The sequence below is a fragment of the Archocentrus centrarchus genome, chromosome 20 (genome assembly GCF_007364275.1).
Source record: "Archocentrus centrarchus isolate MPI-CPG fArcCen1 chromosome 20, fArcCen1, whole genome shotgun sequence".
Taxonomy (NCBI): Eukaryota; Metazoa; Chordata; class Actinopteri; order Cichliformes; family Cichlidae; genus Archocentrus; species Archocentrus centrarchus.
Window position 1 is genome coordinate 9,934,198 of NC_044365.1, and position 20,499 is coordinate 9,954,696.

Here is a 20,499-nt window from a genome sequence, read left to right on the forward strand (position 1 = left end):
CTTTCTGTTTAGATAAATGTTGGTCTCCTTTGGGTGTCCAGTCTCTCCCAGCATCAAGTTTCAGTGCCTCGTCTCAGCAGGCTGGTCACCCCCCTGATGCAGCTCGTCTCCATGCATGGGACCCTCACAGTGACCTCCAGGTATCACCAGACTTTATAAAACATCACCAGCAAGCTGACATTCTCGATTTTGAAATTAATTAGTTTTTTTATGTTGGATTGATTGAAGTAAACTTTTCAAACATACAATATCAACCATGTTATTTTTTTATTACCTAGAATCTCCATAAATTATAAGTGATTCAAGATTCATATTTTTTGAGATTTTGTAAACAGGCCCATATGTCTTAGCTGTGCTTTGTGTTGAGTCTTAACTGATAAGAATCGTAAATATTTGTCTGCAGGGCTGGAGTCCACAACCAGAGGAGTATAAGGACCTACCACAGCGGAGCCCTGATAGATACACTGACAACCCACAAAGCCCGTTCATACAGATAGACCTGCTGAAACCTTATAACATCACTGGTAAACAGCACTACAGTTTCCTACAGTACATGGTGCTTCAGTGTGCTGTGTACTAAATTCTGTCTCTGTACTGTTGTATAGGTGTATTGACCCAGGGTGGAGGTGTGTTTGGCACATTTGTGTCCAGCTTCTACATCCAGTTCAGCCAGGATGAAAAGCAGTGGTACACTTACAAAGAGCTTGTTGCTGATGCCCGGCCCATACCCAAGGTGCAACAGCAAAGCAAAGCCCTTTCATGTACTTTAAAGGCCAGTTGTCTCTGTTTTTTCTAACCTTGAAAATGGTGCGTGATTTTTGTTCCAGGTTTTTCTTGGTAATCATGATGATCGAGGAGTGACAGAAAGCAGACTGGACAGGGTAGTGTTGGCTCAGTTTGTCCGTGTCTTGCCCTATGACTTTCAGAATGGCATTTACCTTCGCCTCGAGATCATGGGCTGTGGCGATGGTTGGTTGAAACACTGATGCTGGTCTTACATACATATATATATATTTTTTTCTAAAATATATACTTCATATATACTTCAATTTCAACATCCCCCACCCCTCCCCCACCAGTCTCCCCAGTAGGTGGCTGCAGAGAAAAAGAGTTCCAGTGTAAAAATGGTCGCTGTGTGCCTGCAGGTCCACTCGGTGTTGTCTGTGATGGCGTTAATGATTGTGGGGACAGTTCAGATGAGATGTACTGTGGTGAGCTGCCCACACTGACACTCTTCTAGCAGCCCGTTAACCATTTAGCACTGTTTCCTTTCAGTGTTTTGGCATATTCTTCACATATCACCAACAACAGCTCAAAAATGTGCTCTTTAATATTTTATCTAAATTTCTAAACAGTTAGTATAAATTCATATACAAGACATTCTTACTAAGTATAATTACTCACTGTATGCAGGTATGCAACCCTCCTCTACAGTCACCAGTCCACGTAGTTGCCCTGCTGGTCAATTCTCCTGCCCCCCACCAGGTGGATGCATTGAGGCAGGGAAGCGTTGTGATGGAAATCCCCACTGTCCCAGAGGAGAGGATGAAAATGGATGCCACCCTCATGCCAACATTACTGCTCAGTAAGACACAGGGAGGGGGGACATATAGTATAGAGCAGGGGTATTCAAATAAAATTTAAATAGGTCCAGTCAGACAAAATTTCATGAGGCCAAGGTCCGGAAGTCCAACTATTTAATGTGATATTTATTTCAGTTAATGAAAATGTTTTTTTCAGTTTCAGTTTTCATTATTTAGTTTGTTTTCGTTAACTATAATAACCCTGTTTGTTACAAAGTTTACCAGCCGGCAGGAAGCAGCTTGGTGGTATCATGTGGTATAGCCAAACTCGCATGGTCAGTGGGTTTCCTTGGACGCTTCACTACTACCGTAAGGACTGTAAAAGCTGCGCTGGTAAACCAGAAAGCACTCGACAAGATTTTAATTAAGTGGTTATTTGTTTTGGTATTAGGTTCGGGTCCGCTTGAGTCATCATTTCGGTCCGGATCCGGACCGAGGTCCGCCTATTGGTGATGGTGCTGGTATATAGTATGATTTTTGTTGTTTTTATTCCTCTTCATTATGTTCACTAATGTCTAGGCCATACACACCCACTCCTGCTCCTCTGAGGACTCCGTCTATGGCTGCTGTCACTCATCCTGCTGTAACACCAAAAGTAAGGAAGCCTTTAAGTGAAATCCTCTGAAATCTTTAGATATCAGTGCTTACATTTCACCCCTTGGCATTCGGAATTGAACTGCTTGCAAAATATATTTATCAAGATCCAAAGTTCACAGATGTTAGTTATTTACATGCAATATCAATAGAAAACAATGCATTATAAGCTGATCTCATGTATCTACAGGATGGTGGCCCAGGATATCATGGTGAGATTTAAATGCTATTTTAAATTATTTGGACTTGACTTATTTACTTGTTTTCACTTGTATCAGGTCTAAATTTTTCCAAGAAATGCATTTCTTATGAAGGCGATGTTAAAGGGTCTTATGGATCATCATATTTTACAGGGATCTGCTCCTCTCCCCTCGGACTGGAGGATGGGAGAGTTTATTACGGTCAGCTCACTTCATCCTCCCAGCGTGACAACAACCCTGCTGATGCCGGACGACTAAATATTGTCCCAAACATGTGAGTGATCACATCTTTGTACGATTACCAAACCTAAAACATATTATACTTATCATACAGTTTTAGCATGCTTCCTTCCCTGTGTATAAAACAATTAAGTAGCCTTTCTCCATTCCATCATTCCAATCTGTCTTTCAGTATTATTCTCAAGTGAACTTTCTGCTTCTTGTTAACATTTGAACTGGACCTCACAAAAGAGAGGATACAGAAAAATAAGAAAAATGTCATAATCTTTTGTGCTTACAGCCAGGTTATGGAGCCCGGTTGGAGCCCCTTGCCAACAGATCCCCAGCCATATTTTCAGGTGGATTTCTTGGAGCCCACATGGGTGTCAGGTGTGGTGACACAGGGCACTGAACACATGCGGGGTTACCTCACTAAATACCACCTGGCATTTGCGCTGCATAGCAGCCTCTTCACAGACTTTACTGAGAATGGGAAACCTGGTGGCCCTGCTAAGGTATATTTTACACCTTTAAGCAATATAAGCAATTGTAATTTCAACACTATAAAATCTAATAATATATTTTTACATGTTATCATATGGTTAACTGTTTTATGAATGTTATCCTCTATGGTTAAAAAAAAGTAGACATACTTTACCATGAGCCCATGTAAAAATGAGAGTATCTTCTTCATTGTTGTGAGGTGTTTGAAGTACGGATGGTGGGCATAACCCCTGTGACCCGCTGGCTTGGTCGACTGGTTAGAGCTCGCTACGTGCGCATTATCCCTACAGAATTCAGGCACACATTTTACCTGCGTGTGGAGCTCCTTGGCTGCCAAGGAGGTCAGGAATTGAACTAAATTAATAAATTCATTATGATAATATGCTGGTGTTAGGATGTACAACCTTCTTTCATTAGTTTTTATGAATCTGTTTCCCCCTCTCTGCTTATGTAGATGAGCTGGTAACCCCCAGCAGTGTGACAACATCTCCCTCTGGAGGTGGGAACGTGACTGTGCAGCACTGTAAGCCTGGTCAGTTTTCATGCCAGCACAGCCAAGAGTGCGTCTCTGTGTCTTTGCTTTGTGATGGCCAACCAGACTGCAAGGATCATTCTGATGAGATTGGCTGTGGTAAGGAAAGCATTAATTTTTCTGTTCTCTTTAGCATCCAAAGATCTAAAAATGTTAGACTCAGCAGTAATCAGTGAAGCTCCTTCCTGCACCCGTGATGACTGTGTTTTTTTTTTTTTTTGCCTTCATCCTCTTTTGCCTTCATCCTCTTCAGGTACAGCTCCAACCAGAGGCTTTCCAGGTCTGCAAAACCAGACCAGTTCTGCAGGGAGACCAGGTATCCGTGGTGACCACACTACAGGTGCCCCCCGCCTACATACCACCAGGTCCCAAGGTAGCCTTCCTAGTGTGCCAACATCAGGAGTCACAGAACCAACTAGATTACAGAACATCACGAGTGCTAGTAAGTATGAGTCTTCGTGTGCTACTGTCTGACTGATAGTGCTACACCTACTGTATATTTAACCTCAGAGATCTCAGCAGGTCAGCCTGGACTGCATCCCAGCACATGGGCGCACCCTGGTACACCTGGTCTTCATTCCACAAAAGGTGGGAGACTGTGCTGTCAGTAATTATGCTAGAACCAAGTCTCTTCACAGAATAGAATGTAACCTTTTTTTCTCTACTGATTGACAGCCCCACTGATCACCACAAGCCCCCATGATGGTGGCCTACCCAAAGTGCTTTGCGTTGAGGGCCAGTTTGCATGCCAATCATCTGGGTGTGTTTACCGAGCACAAGTGTGTGATGGGATACAAGACTGTTTGGATGGGTCAGATGAACAACACTGTGGTGCGCATCAGTAATTTTTCAAAACCATATATATAGATTAATCTGTATTTATGATGTTTGTATGATTGTATAGTTATTCATCCAGACTCTTAGATGTTGACGAATGTTTTTAATTTTTAATGACTCTTTCAGGCACCACAGCCAGGCCATCAGTGACTTCACAGCGGTCCGTGGTGCCCAGCCCCTGCTCTCCCAAGCAGTTCTCCTGTGACAGTGGGGAGTGTGTTCACCTGGACCGCAGGTGTGACCTGCAGAAGGACTGTGTAGATGGATCTGATGAAAAAGACTGTGGTAAGCCATACGTGCACCACCGAGTGGTGATGTGACCTAACAGTGAATATTTTTTGAGGTCCTCTCTCCTCTCCGGTCTTCTAGTAGACTGTATCATGTCCCCATGGACAGCATGGAGTGCCTGCAGTGTATCCTGTGGGCTTGGCTCTTTGTTCCGGCAGAGGGATATATTGAGGGAAGCGCTGCCTGGGGGAACTTGTAGTGGAGCTCAGTTTGACAGTCGAGCCTGCTTTCCTCAAGCATGTCCAGGTCTGCACTCAACCTCCATAATTAGATGCATTTTTGCCAGTTATCCAGTAATGGATGTAATGGTAGCCTGTCTCCTGTTGTAGTTAATGGTCATTGGTCAGAGTGGACCGAGTGGTCGGAATGTGACGCTCATTGTGGAGGAGGAGTCAGGCAGAGGAACCGGACCTGCTCCGCTCCTCCTCCTAAGAACAGTGGACGGGACTGTGAGGGAATGACCAGGCAGAGCCAGAGCTGCAACAGCCAGCCCTGCGCCAAAGACACTGACACACAGACAGGTCATCGTCAGATACAATCTTCTGTTGTTGGTGTTTGATATTTCCTTAGAGCTTGAGCCTCAAATGCTCCTGACCTGATCATTTTCATAACTTGCTTGAGCAGAGCCAGAAAACCATTTGAAATGTATATCTGCATTCCACTGACTGACTGGTTGTTCAGGTTGTGTCAATGGCATGGTGTTGGTAGCGGAGGAAGACTGCCAGGCTGGGAGAGTGGATCCCTGCCCTCCTACCTGCTCACATCTCAGCTTAGCCAACAACTGCACTGCAGAGTGTATTTCGGGTAGGAAGCACAGTAGATTTGAATTTTAATATCTTTGTGCTTTTTAATACACTAGGCCAGTATACTGCACTGCAAAAAAGTATCAAGAAAAAAGAAAATTATCTTTATCTTAAAGCACAAGGTTTCTGCCCATTAATGATGTTATTGTAGCCGGTACATAACAACCTCTTTGATTCGCTTCTATATCTTCAAGTATTTTCTAGAGACAATGTCATTATGATAAATATATAAATAAACAAAGACATACTTTCACATTAAATATGAGCAGTAAGTTTACAAATTTACTAGAAATTTCAGCTGCTCTATTAACCAAAGTAAATTACTGTGATTGGGTGGATTGCATTTTGCACTGAAGCATTGCCAGTGATGTTTTTGCTAGAAGGAAAATGGCTCTCATAGATTCATCCAAATGTAACTGAAATAATGATTAAAGCATGAATTACGTCTTTCTCCAGGGTGTCGCTGTCCCTACGGGCTCTACCTTCAAGAGGGACGATGTGTGAATTCAAGCCAGTGTGTCTGTCACTGGGATGGCCAAATACTGCAACCAGGACAGGTGGTCAGCAGGGACCAGTGTACCACATGGTGAGACACACTCTCAAGTCTTTGTTCCTGAAACAAAAGACCGCACTGAAAAAATAAATCACTTTCATTTCTATTCATTTCTATTGAATTATGGATTTGTATTTTATGAAATTAAATTATTTTGCATGAATACGAGTCATAATCTTAAAGGATAGAGATCTAATTTTTAAATAAGATCTCTATCCTCATTTAGAAATGAGGATAGATCAGTCAATCGATTATTTCCAGTTCTGTGCTGGACCATTGGGCCACATTAGATATTTGTATAAAATTTTACTGGTTTGTGAAGGAGTGAACAAATCTGATTGAATTGCTGATTTTTACACCACCAGTAAATGCAGAGATGGTCAAGTCACTTGTGACGTATCCAGCTGTGTGCCAGCCTGTCACTGGTCAGCCTGGTCGTCATGGTCACCATGTGATGTAACCTGTGGTCTGGGGCTACAACAACGTTACAGGTGAGCTTGTTTAAATTTAATATATGTTTTAAAGCATCTCATTCTATATTGGACGGGGCACTTGAACAGTCATCAAAAACCCTGTAAGTCTTTACTGTAGTGTCAGTTAGACAAATGGGAATTTTTGACCATTCTTCCAGAAGTACATTTGTGAGCCCCCTGCGCCCCCCAAATTTACACTTGGCACAATGCAGACAGATAAGTACCTGGCAACCACCAAACCCAGATTGTGGAATTGGATTGCCAGATGGAGAAGCGTGAAGCGTCCAGTGCCGGTGTGTTTTACACCACTGAATCCGATGCTTTCCATTGTGCTTGGTGATGTAAGGCTTGGATTCAGCTGCTTGGTCATGGAAACCCAGTCCATGAAGCTTATTATGCACTGTTCTTGAGCTAATCTGAAGGCCACATGAAGTTTGGAGGTCTGAAGAGATTGACTGTGCAGAAAGTTGGTGACCTCTGTGCACTATGCACCTCAATATCTGCCAACATGCACCTTTATACTTTGTACACTCTATAACACTAACTGCATACTACTTGCATTATACAGTATATTCTACTTCACTGATGTGAAACATCCACTGTGTTCAAGTTTCTTCATTGTATATGCTACTATATTCATGTCCTAATTTGTAATTTCTGTCATTCACTGTTTGCACCAACAACCCATTTTTCCCATGGGTACCATTACTGATCATTGGCACTTTCAAATGATCTCTTCATTAACTTAATGACTTACTAATCACTAATATTTTTTAAAAAAAAATAGTGATTATCCCTGGGCTGTCTCCCCTCAGGTCTCCAGTGAATCCAGCAGGAGCAGTCAGAGTCCAACCCTGTCCAGGAGATTCCTCTGAGGCTCAACACTGCTCCAGCCCATGCCTCCCTGGTATACAAACTCACAACTCCAACATTCAACAGTGACACTAATGTTACCATGATTAGTGTAATGTTTCATGTTTTGTTTTTCTAAAACACTATACAAAGCAGTGCATATGTATCAAAATGTTTGCTGAATCAATCATATGTAATTAGAAAAAGCTTTCTAATTACTTATTTTGTCCAAATGTGTATATAATTGTTCCATGCTGCATGTACAAAGCATAAGCGACACATACGCCTTAAGTTGCTGTGATGACTTTGTCCTCCTCTTGCTGTGCAGTACTACCAGGTGTTGGGTGGAGTAAATGGACCAGATGGTCAGAGTGCAGCAAAACATGTTTCAACCATGTAGATGATGTGGGAATTAGGCTACGATTCCGCAGCTGCAACCACACATACACACCATTTAACCACACGCACACGCAGTCTGTCTGCAATGGAGACAGTGAGGAGCAAGAACCTTGCAACACTGTGTACTGTCCGGGTATGACAAATGTAGACAAACCCAGAAAATGATATTATTCTATAAATCCTGAAAAAAGAAAAATTAAAGAGTATAAAGCTGATTTCAGGTGTGTTCTTCTAGTGCCTGGTGGTTGGTCAGCCTGGTCTCCATGGTCTCAGTGTTCATCCAAGTGTGACTCTGGTGTCCAGACCAGAGAGAGACTCTGCAATTCCCCAGTGCCACAGCATGGAGGCAATAGCTGTGTTGGGCCTCACATACAGACACGGGACTGCAACTCTCACCCCTGTTCAGGTACTGTGTCATGTTCACTTAGTATTGGCATTCTTCTAACATCTGTTTGTGTTTGTCTCTGTTTATCCACCTCATTCACTGAATATCTGTGTGCAAGCCCAATTTACATTCCTCTCCTCTCAGGTGTGTGTCCAGAGGGTATGGTGTATATGACAGCAAAAGAGTGTGAGGCTCAGCGTGGTGCATGTCCACGGGTGTGCTTGGACATGACCTCCATGGAGGTACAATGTACCACCACCTGTTATGATGGCTGCTACTGTGCCCTGGGCTTCTACCTGCTCAACAGCAGCTGCGTGCCCTTGGCACAGTGCCCGTGTTACCACCAAGGAGAGATGTACTTAGCTGGTGCCACACTGCCTGTTGATGGCTGTAATAACTGGTATCTCACTTTGTTTATGGATCACATTCAAATATTTTTTTCATCTTTCATAGAGTAATCATAGGAAATCATTCCATGGCTAAAATCACTTGTTGTTGCACTATGTTTCAAACAGTACTTGCACAAATGGAAAAATGGAGTGTGGGATGTTTCCCTGTCCTGGTGAGTGAAAATTTGAAATGCACTGTTTTATTTTTGTCTCCCTCTGTGTCTGTGTTTTCCTGTGTTATCATTTTGTGGCTGGTACTTTGTCTTTATTGTGTGCGTACATCTGCATGTTTCTCAGTGGACTGCGGCTGGAGCACCTGGACACAGTGGAGTGCTTGCAGTCAGACATGTGATGTTGGTGTGAGGAGGAGGTATCGTTCAGGAACCAACCCCCCTGCTGCATTTGGTGGTCGTCCCTGCAAAGGAGACAGGGTTGGGATAGATACCTGCAGCGTTGAGCCCTGCTTTGGTGAGAAGTACTTACTAACTAGAGAATACATGTTTTGAAATAAAAAAAACAAAACAAACTAAACTAAAATGAAACCATTTTAGGACAGAATTAAATGATCAAGTTGTGATTTGTCTGAAGGTGTAACGGAGCCATGGAGTACATGGTCAGAGTGTTCAGTGACCTGTGGAGGAGGGTACAGGACCCGAACCCGTGGACCCATCCGAATCCACGGCACCACTCAGCAGTTCAGCACCTGTAACCTGCAGCCTTGTGGTAAAACAGGAACAGCATATCAAAACACCCAGCAATATTGCTAAATTTTATATTTCAATCTTCTAAATGTGAACTTTCCACCAATGTAGCACAATGTTGTTTTCCTTTTTTTTTTTTGAACATACTCTTATATAAACTGTGATTTGGCACAAGAAAACAACCAAAAAGTCTATCCTAGGTGTCATAATAATAATAATCAAAATTGTTTAATTAATAGGTATAGAACTAAATGTTAGAGTTAACATTCACCAATCATCTACACACTTTATGGCTGACTAAAGAAAGGTGACTCCCATTAATTCAGTTTACTATAGCTAAAATAGAACAGAATAGAATAGAATGCCTTTATTATCATTATACAGAATGTACAATGAGCTACTTCTCACATGCATCCAGAGATTCATGTAAATGGTAAATGGCCTGGTTCTTACATAACATTTTTGTACGCTACATGAGCACTCAAAGAGCTTTATACAGCATGTCTTCATACACACACACACACACACACACACACACACACACAAATATCTCTATTTCTCCCAATTTTCATCCCTTCAAATTTGTGTTTTTGATTTATACTACAAGTGTTTTTTACTCGTCTCTTCTTGAATTCTATGCCAGGTGAAGGCAAGAAGTGTCCTCCTGGCCAGGAGTGGATGCAGTGTGTGAGGGGGGCAGTGTCATGTATGGACCTCACAATGGAGCTCAGCAGAAACTGTACTCCAGGATGCCAGTGTCCACGAGGGACCATCCAGCAGGTGAATGGGTGACAGAAACACACACATACATACACAGATGGTGTAAATATGGCTTGTTTGCTCATGGGCTTCTAAACTCCCAGGACGGTGTGTGTGTGAGCGAGTCTGACTGTCGCTGTGATGTTGGTGGACAGCAGTACAAACCAGGAGACATTATCCCCTTAGACTGCAATAACTGGTAAGTAAAGTTGGCTTGCTTCAGTTGCTATATGAGTCCTAACAAATTGCATTTGTTTATTACTATATGAAGCGGAGATAATCTCACCAAATATGTGTAAAATATTTCAGCACCTGTGAAGGAGGAAGACTGGTGAATTGCTCTCGTTTTAGCTGCAATGGTATGTAAAAGACAAATCAGTTTCAGCATTATTATAGCCAGTTCAATGATTTGTCTTTTAATTGTCAACATGTTTATACATATTTTCCCTGATGGTAAGAGTAGTTCAACAGTAATCCAAAACCCAAATCATACCTACATGATGTAAAACAACATAACAGTAAAATGGATAGCATTCTATATCTTATTTTACTGAGTCTTTCGTGTTGTGTTTGGTTACAAACACACAAACACACTTTTGACACACCACAGTTGATGGGCAGTGGTCAGCATGGACTCCCTGGGGTCACTGTTCGGTGTCATGTGGAGCAGGTCTCCAGTCTCGCTACCGGTTCTGTTCCAGCCCCCGGCCCTCTGGCAGTGGCCTGCCATGTGTGGGTCCTCACCATGAGGATCAAGTCTGCATCATTGCCCAATGTGACCGTGAGTTCATCTGCTGTCACTTTGTACTGACTGATGCTTCAGCAGTCTGAGCAAAGTTGAAGTTTATTCTCTCTCACTTAATTAGTTCACCCATGCATCAGTTACTAGGAAAATGATGTTTAAACATCCTGTCATAGAGAAGGCAGTAAACTCACAGTACAGAACCAGGTCTCACAGGCACAAGTAGTTTATCTTGAGACATGAAAGTAGGTGCTGTTGACAAGGTTACCTTGAGGAACATTTTAAAGTACTTGAAAGAAAAAAGATTCATGTATTTTCTGTTGATATGCTCAACTCAGTAATATTTATTTGCTGTGTTCACGTTTTTTCATCATGATGTGTTGGCTCTTTTTAGGTGATGGTGGCTGGGGTCAGTGGAGCAATTGGACAGAGTGTACCAAGTCATGTGGTGGGGGGGTCCGAAGCAGACGGAGACACTGTGACAGTCCCAGTCCAGAAGGGAAGGGGAATTACTGTGAGGGATCGGGAAGTGAAGTCACACGTTGTAACATTGACCACTGCCCAGGTACTTTTTATACAGTTGAGGCTCTAGATGTTTAGCAATTGTGTTACAAGCATAGTCTGTCTGCTAACTGTGTTGACTTTAATACACTGTAGCGGATTCTATATCATTGATATGAAGGCTCTCGTTCCTCGATGGTTAACTATGGGATGCACCTCCTTGCGTATTCCTCAGAAACATTTATCTTTTTATGCCAGTCCTGGCTGGCTGGTGATCATGATGACCATGTCAGGCAGACGTGGTCATCACCCACTCTTAAGTACTCTTAACTGTTCATAGACAAGAGTGCTTTAACTGACGTCTTAGCTGCCAGGTGCTAGCTGCATTTTTGGTTTGATTCAGTGTGAGCTTGAGTCTTCACCGTAGTTCACTGTAGTTAGCAAGCCAGCTAACAACTATCCCCAGAGAAAAGTCTCCGGTGATGGTTAGCACACCGAAGATGAGGATGTTATTGAGGACACCACAGATTCTACTTATATCCAATGACAATGAGAGTAAGGAAGAAATTTTTGTCCTCTCTGCTCAGGCTGCCAAGCCTAACACTGTGACCATTTCCCAGGGCAAGGAAGAGTGAGCCCTGGCACCAGCTCCCACCAGGGATATGCAGAACATATGCAAATGTACTCAGTTCAAAATCCCCAAACAACCAATGCCCCACCCAACTCCCATAACCCATAACGCTAGAGTAGGAGATGAGGGTGGGCTGGCCAAAGCAGGGCCTGACAGAGCAGTGGCTCCACTGGGGCAAACCTGTGCAGCCTGTCAGTCAGCAGGCCAGAAAGAAGGAGAGGGCAGGCTCACAGTCTCCTCCCTTCCCACAGGTGAAGAAAACTTGCACCACTTGCTACATTCTGGAATATGTTGCACAGGTTACCCCCATCCCACACCCTTGACTTTGCTCTATCCTAGATCTGTGGGCTCTGAGCAAATATCTCAGAAAATACAAATTCAGGATGCTAACTCATCCATCTTTGATATGTTTGGTGCAGGGTGACTGGTTCACATCCGTTGATCTGAAGAACGCATATTTTCACATTTCCATTTACCCTGAAAATGTGGGATTTTCAGCGCTGGGTGGCTTTTCTAGGCTGAACCAGTGCATGTCATGGCACATTGAGAATAACAGTAATGGTGGAATGCGCAATAGTGTTATGTCTTTGGCGGCATCCAGTTTTTCTGACACAAGGGGTGCCTGTAGGTACCATGCTGTATCAGAAAGTGGTCACAAGTTTATCCGGCTGGGGCAGTATACACGAAAGTCGATCCTTCAGGGGTCGCTAGAGAGCGATTTCCAGCAGTCTCACATATATTATCTGGAGCCTCTGGTAGTATTTCTCACGTTCACTTTCTCCCATTTCTCCAGGGACATTGCGTTTTTCTGAGAATTCACAGTACAATGATGGTGTCTTTTATCAACCATCAGGGGGACTGTGTTCCTGTCTCTGAGGGCAATACAAGCCCTGGGTTCTCTGAATCTGGGAATGAGTCTGTTATCCAGACGTACAGCAACTGGGCTCTGCATCTGGCCATTATTAAACAGCTGTGGCTGCACCGTGGCCAGGCTGCAGTGGATCTGTTCACTTCAAAAGAAGACGTGCAGTGTCTGTTTTTTTTTTTTTTTTCCATTCCTACAAGACCTTATTGACAAGCTAAAGCCTTTTCTGCACTTAAAGTGTACGAAGCTGCACTTGTTGTTTGATGTTTTATGAATGGGGCCTGTAGGCTCTGCCCAGTCTCCACGTCTCTGGTTGTCAGATGTATGGCTGTGTGGCATGCGTGAGACAGAGCTGAACTCAAAACAGCTTTGATGCTGAGTCTTTAACACAAGATGCAAAATTCCCAAAGCCAAGGAAGGAACAGGATGTACACAGCTTTCGGGAAACATAGGTGACAATGCAACAAAGAACCGAACAAGACGAGGCAAAACAAAAAAGCTTTTATTAGCAGTCGCAGTCGAAACAGGAAGGACAGGTGGACTGAATGACACTAACAAGACAAGCGGAAGCAAAACTGAACAAAACTGAACACAACATACAGGGAACCAGAGACTGTCAAAATTAAACAGGAAGAGACCAAACATGATACAAACTGACTTGACGCAACACCCAGAGGAATATCACAAAATGGACTATAACTAAACATGGATAATTAAACATGGAAACAGAACCAGACAGAACAGAAGGTGGGTAAATGCCATGCAAAGACAAAGACTGTCATGTCCTGGGCTGGTGGCCCAGTGTTTTATGTTTTCTTGATATGGTTTCCGTTTTCTCAGGTTGTTTTGTTATCTGTTATAGTTGCCTTCAGTTATTTCTAGTTCCTTGTGTCTCTCTGTATTCTGTGTCAGGTTGGCGTCTCTGTTCCCTTGTCATACTTCCTGTTTTATTTTGATATCCATCTAGCCCCTGTCTGTTGTATTCAGTTTTGCTTCCCTCTGGTCTCGTCTTGGTTATCAGTGTCACCTGCGTTCCCACCTGTTTCCTCTTCCCTCATCAGCCCTTCTGTGTATTTAAGTCCTGCGTTTTCTCTGCCTGTTGTTGCGTCGTTGACGTTATTGTGCCTGCGTGTGATGTTGTGTACCTACGTGTTCCAGTGCTTCCTGTGCTCCCTTCGTCTCCCTCCCAAAAGGTTTTGTATTTCATTTCTCCCGGTCCCAATAAATACTTTTAAGTTATGCCATTCTCTGGAGTCCCTCGTGTTGGCCCTTCCTCGCCCGTTTCCTCCCCGGCCATGACAAAGACCAGACAACAAAACACAGTAGAGGTGGAATAACACAGAGGAATACTACAAGCTGGAGCATACACAGAACTCTAAATCCAAAACTACTAAAAACCTAAACCCATTCTACAAAAGAGAGAAAACCAAAGCTTAAGAAAAAATATGAAAATACCAACACTAAACATATAAATAAAAGAACTCAAATAACCATCATAACCTGTCAAAGCTAAACCCTAAGGCTAAATAGTGCTCGGCATCCTGAGCAATGATTAAAAGGGCTATTAATCCAAGACATCAGTGCAACTGCAAGCTGGTCCTCAACTCTCTGTTTTTTTTTCTGGCTCTACATACTGGATGTCTCTGTTCCAAGAGTAACCCAAGTGGTTCTGAGCTCTGGGTCCTCACTTAGCTGAGGAGGTACTTGCTAATTGCTGGTGATTGCTTGGGATAAGCTTGTCTAGCAATACAGGAGCAATACCATATCCCATAGTGACACATCAAAATGAATAAGAACGAGAACTTTGAGTTACTTGTGTGCTCTCAGAGTAACACGTTTGAGATGCCTCACATTCCTTCTTGTTGGGACAAAGAGAAAAAAAGTGCTTATCTTGAATAATGACTACATGGTAGTGCAAGCTAATTAAGGGTGGGTGGTTCTGCCTGGCATGGTTGCCGTGATCACCAGACAATCAAAATTGGTGTAATGAGATAAATCTTCTGATGAATACGCAGGAACTTCCCATAGAAAACTATGCTACTCTGAGAACAGGGGTTATGTAATTAACCTAAAATTTTATGTGGTTATGTGTGTATTTTCAGTGGCGCCATGTTTCCTGGTCCCAGGAACTGTATTCAGCAGCTGTGGGCCCTCCTGCCCTCGCTCCTGCGATGACCTTACTGTGAGTATCACTAAATGTGACTCCCAGTTTCACCTAGTTCTGCTAATTTAACATGAAATCCATGCATCCATCCATTTTCTGTGGCTTATCCGCGTCTTATCCGTGTCTTGGAGGCCACCATCTAAGCAGAGAAGGGCAGACCTCCCTCTCCCCAGCTACCTCCTCCAAGCCAACTGAGATAATCTCTCCAGCATGTCCTGGAACTGGCCCTTATTGAATGACTAAGTTTGTCCTCCTATCTTTAAGACTCACCAGACATTCTTGGGAGAAAGCAAAGTTCTGCCGTATCTTCAGCCTCATCGTTTTGGTCACTATCCACAGCTTTTAGCAATATGCCACGATAAGACCATAGATTCACCAATAATTCAACAGTTTTACATTTTTTCCTTAGCTCTCTCTTTTCCTCAACACACTGGTACAGCGTCTGCATCACTGCAAGTGCTGTACCAATCCATCTGTCAATCTCCCAGTCCGATCTGCCCCCACAGCTAAAGAAGACCCCAAGATACCCAAACTCCTTCATATGAGACAGCAGCTCATTCCTAACCCAGAGTGGGCACTCTTTTCTGACTGAAAACCATAGCCTCAACCACAGCCTGGAGGTGCTAATTCTCACATCATACAGTACCAGTCAAAAATTTAAACAGACTTGAGTGTGCTCAAACTTTTGACTGGTACTGTATATTGTGGATGAAAAAAAAAGAATCTTTTTTCCTGTTTTTTCAGCACTGTGAGTGGAATTGTGAACCAGGATGCTACTGTACAGAGGGAAAAGTCCTGTCTGCTAATGGGACTGTCTGTGTAGAGAAGGAAGACTGTCCCTGCCTGGACCTTAGCACTGGACAACGACTGGAACGTGGAGATACCATTGAAGCCCTTGATGGATGCAACAACTGGTCAGAATAATACACACACAAGAAGCACATGTAGTTCATGTACAACAGATTAAGATGCACAAAGATAACAATTTGAAAGGAAAGCAAAAGATCCTTTTCCTTTCTCCATTTGTCCTTTGTTCAACAGCACCTGTGAAGGTGGGAAATTCAACTGTACTCGAAACTCCTGCCCAGGTAAGTAAAGCCAGCTATAAGTTTCTGAATGAGCTCATCTTAATGGCATTAATATAAAGGTAGACAACGAATCTGTATCAAAATGGGCATAGCACAGATTTGACTTGATATACTGTCAATTTTAGTGTCGGGTGGCTGGTGTGAGTGGTCAGAGTGGACTCCCTGCTCCAGGACCTGCGGGGCAGAGTCAGTGTCCCGCTACAGGAGCTGTAGCTGTCCTGAGCCAGAGGCTGGAGGACAGCTGTGCACTGGTGAACAGGAAATGCACAGTGGAATCGGAGTTCAGATCCAGAGACAGCCTTGCCCTGTCATTACTTTCTGTCCAGGTAAGAAGATCGTGTCTAGGAGGCAGACATATTTACATAGTTTGCAATATTTTGAATACTTGTGGCTGAAAGTATTTCCAATCATGGGCTTATATTTGGTTTGACTGGAAATATCACACTTTACTCTACAGTGACTTAAAAATAGGAATGAAAGAATAAATTTGTTGCTGTATTTTTTGTTGCCCTTTGCACTTTTTGTTTACTCCTTCTGTTGTTAATTACTATGTATTTGTCTCTTACTAATAACTTGGTGCTTTTCAGTTTAGGAAGACAAATATTTTAGCCACCATTTGTTTCCATTTTCATTTTCTGATTCTCACTCAGTTAGATACACTTTTACCTCTACTTTTCATTTCTCTCTTTTCCTTACTGTCTCTTTAGTTCATGGTTCATGGAGTCCTTGGTCCATGTGGTCAGAGTGTGATGGATGCACTGGGTCGTCAACTCGTACCAGAGAGTGTAACAGTCCTCCTACTAAATATGGTGGCCTGCCATGTCTTGGAGAGGGGAGGCAGAGCCGTGGTTGCAATGAAAATATCACTGTCTGCTCAGGTTAGCATAATCACAGGTTTTATATTTACTTTGACTATAAAATTGTATAAATGTTTGCACAAAAGCACCATTGTACCACCTAAAAAGATATATATTAACGAACACAAGTGAAGGTAGCAGTTATAGATCTGGTAGTGAAGTCTGTTTTGTTGAATAAAAAGACCAAATGTCTTATTGAAATAAAATGGTTGCCTGAAAAGAAAGATTTATAACCTCTCTAGCTTGGTTGAACTCTCATTGCCCCTGCGCCCATCAAATAATAACTGTGACGCACGCATGTGACCGAGCTGCCTGCACTGGTGCACAAGTGTCAGAGGGAAAACTAAACAAACACTGTTTGTAACTTTTTCATTTCAGGAATAAATTCAGTTTGTTTACACATAATCAAAAAGCTTCTGGGTTTTTCATTCCAGCTCTGATAGGTTCTTGTATTTTCATTTGGCTGACCTCTATCACTGTTCGTCTGGGGACATATTCCGTTTCATGCTTTTTCTCTTTTCAAATCTGGCCAGTTTTAAGTTTGCTTTTATCTTGCCTTAAACAAGTGTGTACACGCAAAGGGGTAATGTGTTTTATGTATGGATACTTATCTAAGTATGCACATGTGGATGTTAATTCTGTTCAAACCATGTTCTCAGACTGTGGTGGAGGCCAGGAAGAATGGCCTTGTGGCAAACCCTGTCCTCGCTCCTGTTCGGATCTCCATGGTGACACAGAGTGCTTGGACTCCCCTGGGTGTAGCTGGACCTGTGGTTGTCCGGGTGACATGGTGCTGCAGGATGGAGTGTGTGTGGTCAGGGACGAGTGTCGCTGCAAATACCACAACTCTGCTACTGGTTTGATCTTCTTTTTGCTAATGTGGAAATATCTAATGTATATATTTGAGGTTATGAATGAGCTGTGTTAGGCTAAGAAGATATCGGTCCAGTCAGTTGTTTTTGTGTCTCTGATATGGTAACACCATCCAGCTTGCTGATTATTTGCTCTGATCACTCTGATTCGACTATCTTTGTGCAGGTAGTGTGGATTACAGCAATGCATCATGGGTGTGGCCCAGTGGATCTGTTTGGCAGTTTGCAAATCCAGGAGAGAAAATTATCAGTGATTGCAAAAACTGGTACAAAGCAAATAATTATTAATTAACATATAAAATAATCTTTTCATACAGTTTTAATGTTCAAATACCAAAAAAATGCAGCATGATCTTATTTTTTTTTTTCCCCAACTTTATCTCAGTTCATGTGAGGCTGGGGTTCTGCAGTGTCAGTCTGTCCCTGGCTGCCGTGTTGATGGTGGCTGGAGTCAATGGGGAGAATGGACTGAATGCTCTCTTTCATGTGGCGGTGGAGTCCAGTTCAGAAGACGCCTGTGTGATAATCCATCTCCTCAGAGTGGTGGAAGAGGCTGCCTGGGTGTCACTGAGCAGCAGAGAGACTGCAACACGCACCTGTGCACAGGTAGTCATGACAATGAAAGTATTGTTTTCTTCCTTAAATGTAAAAACTTGATATTTTTGTACTGCGACTGCTAATAATAAAAGTGTAATGAATATGATCAAGATGAATCCTAATTAGATACTTTTAAATGAAATGAAATTCCAGACGTTGCAGTTTCTGTTTTCTCTCCAGAATCAGTGGGCCCGTGGCTGCCCTGGTCTCAGTGGTCTGAGTGTTCAGTCAGCTGTGGGGGAGGGCAGCAGTCCCGCTCTCGTCTCTGCAGCTCTTTGGCTTGCAGTGGCCTCAGTCATCAGAGCAAAACCTGCAATACCCACGTCTGCCTTGGTGACTTCCTGTTTCTTATACAATAATTGCAGCTATGGTATCAAAGTTATATTAATTCTAACAGTCATGCAAGCTTTTTAAAAGAGCTCCTACTGGAAGAGTGTTTAATTGGTGTCTTTAACTGATGTCACTGCGTGGTCCTCATGCTGTTGTGCAGATGTGGGCTGCCCTCCGGGGAGGCTGTATAGGGAGTGTGAACGAGGAGAAGGTTGTCCTTTCAGCTGTGTTCAGGTCAGCGGCAGGGAGGGGTGCTACAATGATGGCTGTGAGGAAGGCTGCCACTGTCCTGTGCACACCTATCAGCACCATGGCCTCTGTTTACCGGTGGGTTCAGAGCAACATGCACTCCCTGCTAGATTTTAAAACTGTAAAACACAAAATGACAAGCGTATTCAAAAAAGTGTGAAACTGGCTATGATGCACTGGTGAGAATATCATTTCAAACTGATACAAATGCTTGTTTGTTTTTCAAAGATGTGAGCTTTTATGTTTTGTGTGTTTCAGGAATGTCCCTGTCTGGTGGATAAAGAGTTTCTGGCCTCTCTGCAGAGTGTCTCTGTAACATCAGTCTCATCTCTGCTTTTTCACAACATCTCAGAGGGTATGGAGCTCCAGCCTGGAGATACATTTGTCCATGACTGCAGCACCTGGTAAGCAGAGAACTTTGGAACTAATACATTACCCATTTTTTCCTTAAGCAATTTCTAAGTATTTAAAATCCTGTTTCCAAAAAAGTTACCTAGTTGTGTAAAATGTCAATAAAACTAGAAGAGAGTGATTTTTGAGTCATTGAAACCCTATATTTATTTGAAAATAATACAGAGACAACATATCAAATGCTGAAATTGTGAAATTTGTTTTTGAAAAATATGTCAGTTAAAAAAAAAAAGAAAAAAAGAAAAATATGTCCTCACTTTCAATTACATGCTGGTAAAAAACAAGTTGGCATGGGGGAAACAAAATATGGAAAATTTGTATTGTGTTTATATTGCATTGGCATCCAAGAGAATCAGAGTAAAGATGAGGAGTTTCCCGATGTGGGAGCACTGCATGAACAGGTTGGCAGACATGTATCCATGGAGTTCACTGCACGGGCTCAGAAACAATTCTGAAAACTGGTATCAGTGAATGTCTTTTATACAAATCTACAAATCCACAAATGTAAAAAAAATGAAAAAACTATACCTTGCAATGCAAAAAAACATAGTAAAACCCAGAAACGCTGCCAGGATCTCTGAGCCTTAGCTCATTTAAGATGGACTGAGGTTAAGTGTAAAATTGTGCATGTAACTTCTTTCGTGACCAGTGTTAAACTGGGCTGTCCACAGTCCAGACCTGTCACTCAGGTGGAAACAAAAACTACAATAAAGAAGGCCCTGAACTGTTAAGCAGCTTAAAAGAAACAAACAAACAAAAAAAACCAGAAGAATAAGAACTGGAAAACATTTGGAGCTCAAATGCTTTCCAGTTGGGTTTCACTCCCCTGAGTGTGTATTAAAGAAGAGGTGATGCAACACAGTGGGAGTAATGCCCTTTTTGGGAAACAATGCTGGCATCAAATTCAACAAAATTTATTTTATTTAAAAAAAAAAAAAAAGTGACGTTTCTCAGTTTCTATATTTGATGTGTTGTCTTTACTATCTTCGGTTAAATACGCGCTAAACGAACATTTCACAAAGTGCCCTGACATTTATAGAAACCAGGCTGTAAATGAAGCACATGGTCTGCCCAACTAACTAAAACATAGACTATACCATGAAATTTGAATTCTAAGTTAA

The 20,499-nt window shown here is 42.5% G+C and overlaps 1 protein-coding gene across 1 annotated transcript in view; it reads left to right on the forward strand.

The window, feature by feature from the left end:
* The window catches only part of sspo (SCO-spondin), a 124,867-nt gene that overhangs the window by 46,257 nt on the left and 58,111 nt on the right, over positions 1-20,499 (forward strand). The window contains exons 43-86 of the mRNA XM_030757048.1: positions 13-140; positions 404-524; positions 606-733; positions 828-977; positions 1,061-1,211; positions 1,414-1,585; positions 2,103-2,166; positions 2,368-2,389; positions 2,531-2,651; positions 2,898-3,111; positions 3,300-3,441; positions 3,555-3,731; positions 3,886-4,074; positions 4,155-4,220; positions 4,308-4,463; positions 4,596-4,754; positions 4,839-5,003; positions 5,087-5,278; positions 5,439-5,561; positions 6,017-6,146; positions 6,479-6,604; positions 7,402-7,493; positions 7,767-7,970; positions 8,073-8,243; positions 8,367-8,622; positions 8,738-8,784; positions 8,909-9,079; positions 9,200-9,334; positions 9,956-10,092; positions 10,176-10,270; positions 10,381-10,430; positions 10,682-10,852; positions 11,208-11,378; positions 14,913-14,992; positions 15,719-15,888; positions 16,016-16,062; positions 16,188-16,388; positions 16,770-16,940; positions 17,579-17,776; positions 17,958-18,057; positions 18,177-18,397; positions 18,569-18,721; positions 18,879-19,045; positions 19,226-19,371. Coding sequence (XP_030612908.1) covers positions 13-140; positions 404-524; positions 606-733; positions 828-977; positions 1,061-1,211; positions 1,414-1,585; positions 2,103-2,166; positions 2,368-2,389; positions 2,531-2,651; positions 2,898-3,111; positions 3,300-3,441; positions 3,555-3,731; positions 3,886-4,074; positions 4,155-4,220; positions 4,308-4,463; positions 4,596-4,754; positions 4,839-5,003; positions 5,087-5,278; positions 5,439-5,561; positions 6,017-6,146; positions 6,479-6,604; positions 7,402-7,493; positions 7,767-7,970; positions 8,073-8,243; positions 8,367-8,622; positions 8,738-8,784; positions 8,909-9,079; positions 9,200-9,334; positions 9,956-10,092; positions 10,176-10,270; positions 10,381-10,430; positions 10,682-10,852; positions 11,208-11,378; positions 14,913-14,992; positions 15,719-15,888; positions 16,016-16,062; positions 16,188-16,388; positions 16,770-16,940; positions 17,579-17,776; positions 17,958-18,057; positions 18,177-18,397; positions 18,569-18,721; positions 18,879-19,045; positions 19,226-19,371 — 6,250 coding nt within the window. The remainder of the gene's footprint in view (positions 1-12; positions 141-403; positions 525-605; positions 734-827; positions 978-1,060; positions 1,212-1,413; positions 1,586-2,102; positions 2,167-2,367; positions 2,390-2,530; positions 2,652-2,897; positions 3,112-3,299; positions 3,442-3,554; positions 3,732-3,885; positions 4,075-4,154; positions 4,221-4,307; positions 4,464-4,595; positions 4,755-4,838; positions 5,004-5,086; positions 5,279-5,438; positions 5,562-6,016; positions 6,147-6,478; positions 6,605-7,401; positions 7,494-7,766; positions 7,971-8,072; positions 8,244-8,366; positions 8,623-8,737; positions 8,785-8,908; positions 9,080-9,199; positions 9,335-9,955; positions 10,093-10,175; positions 10,271-10,380; positions 10,431-10,681; positions 10,853-11,207; positions 11,379-14,912; positions 14,993-15,718; positions 15,889-16,015; positions 16,063-16,187; positions 16,389-16,769; positions 16,941-17,578; positions 17,777-17,957; positions 18,058-18,176; positions 18,398-18,568; positions 18,722-18,878; positions 19,046-19,225; positions 19,372-20,499) is intronic.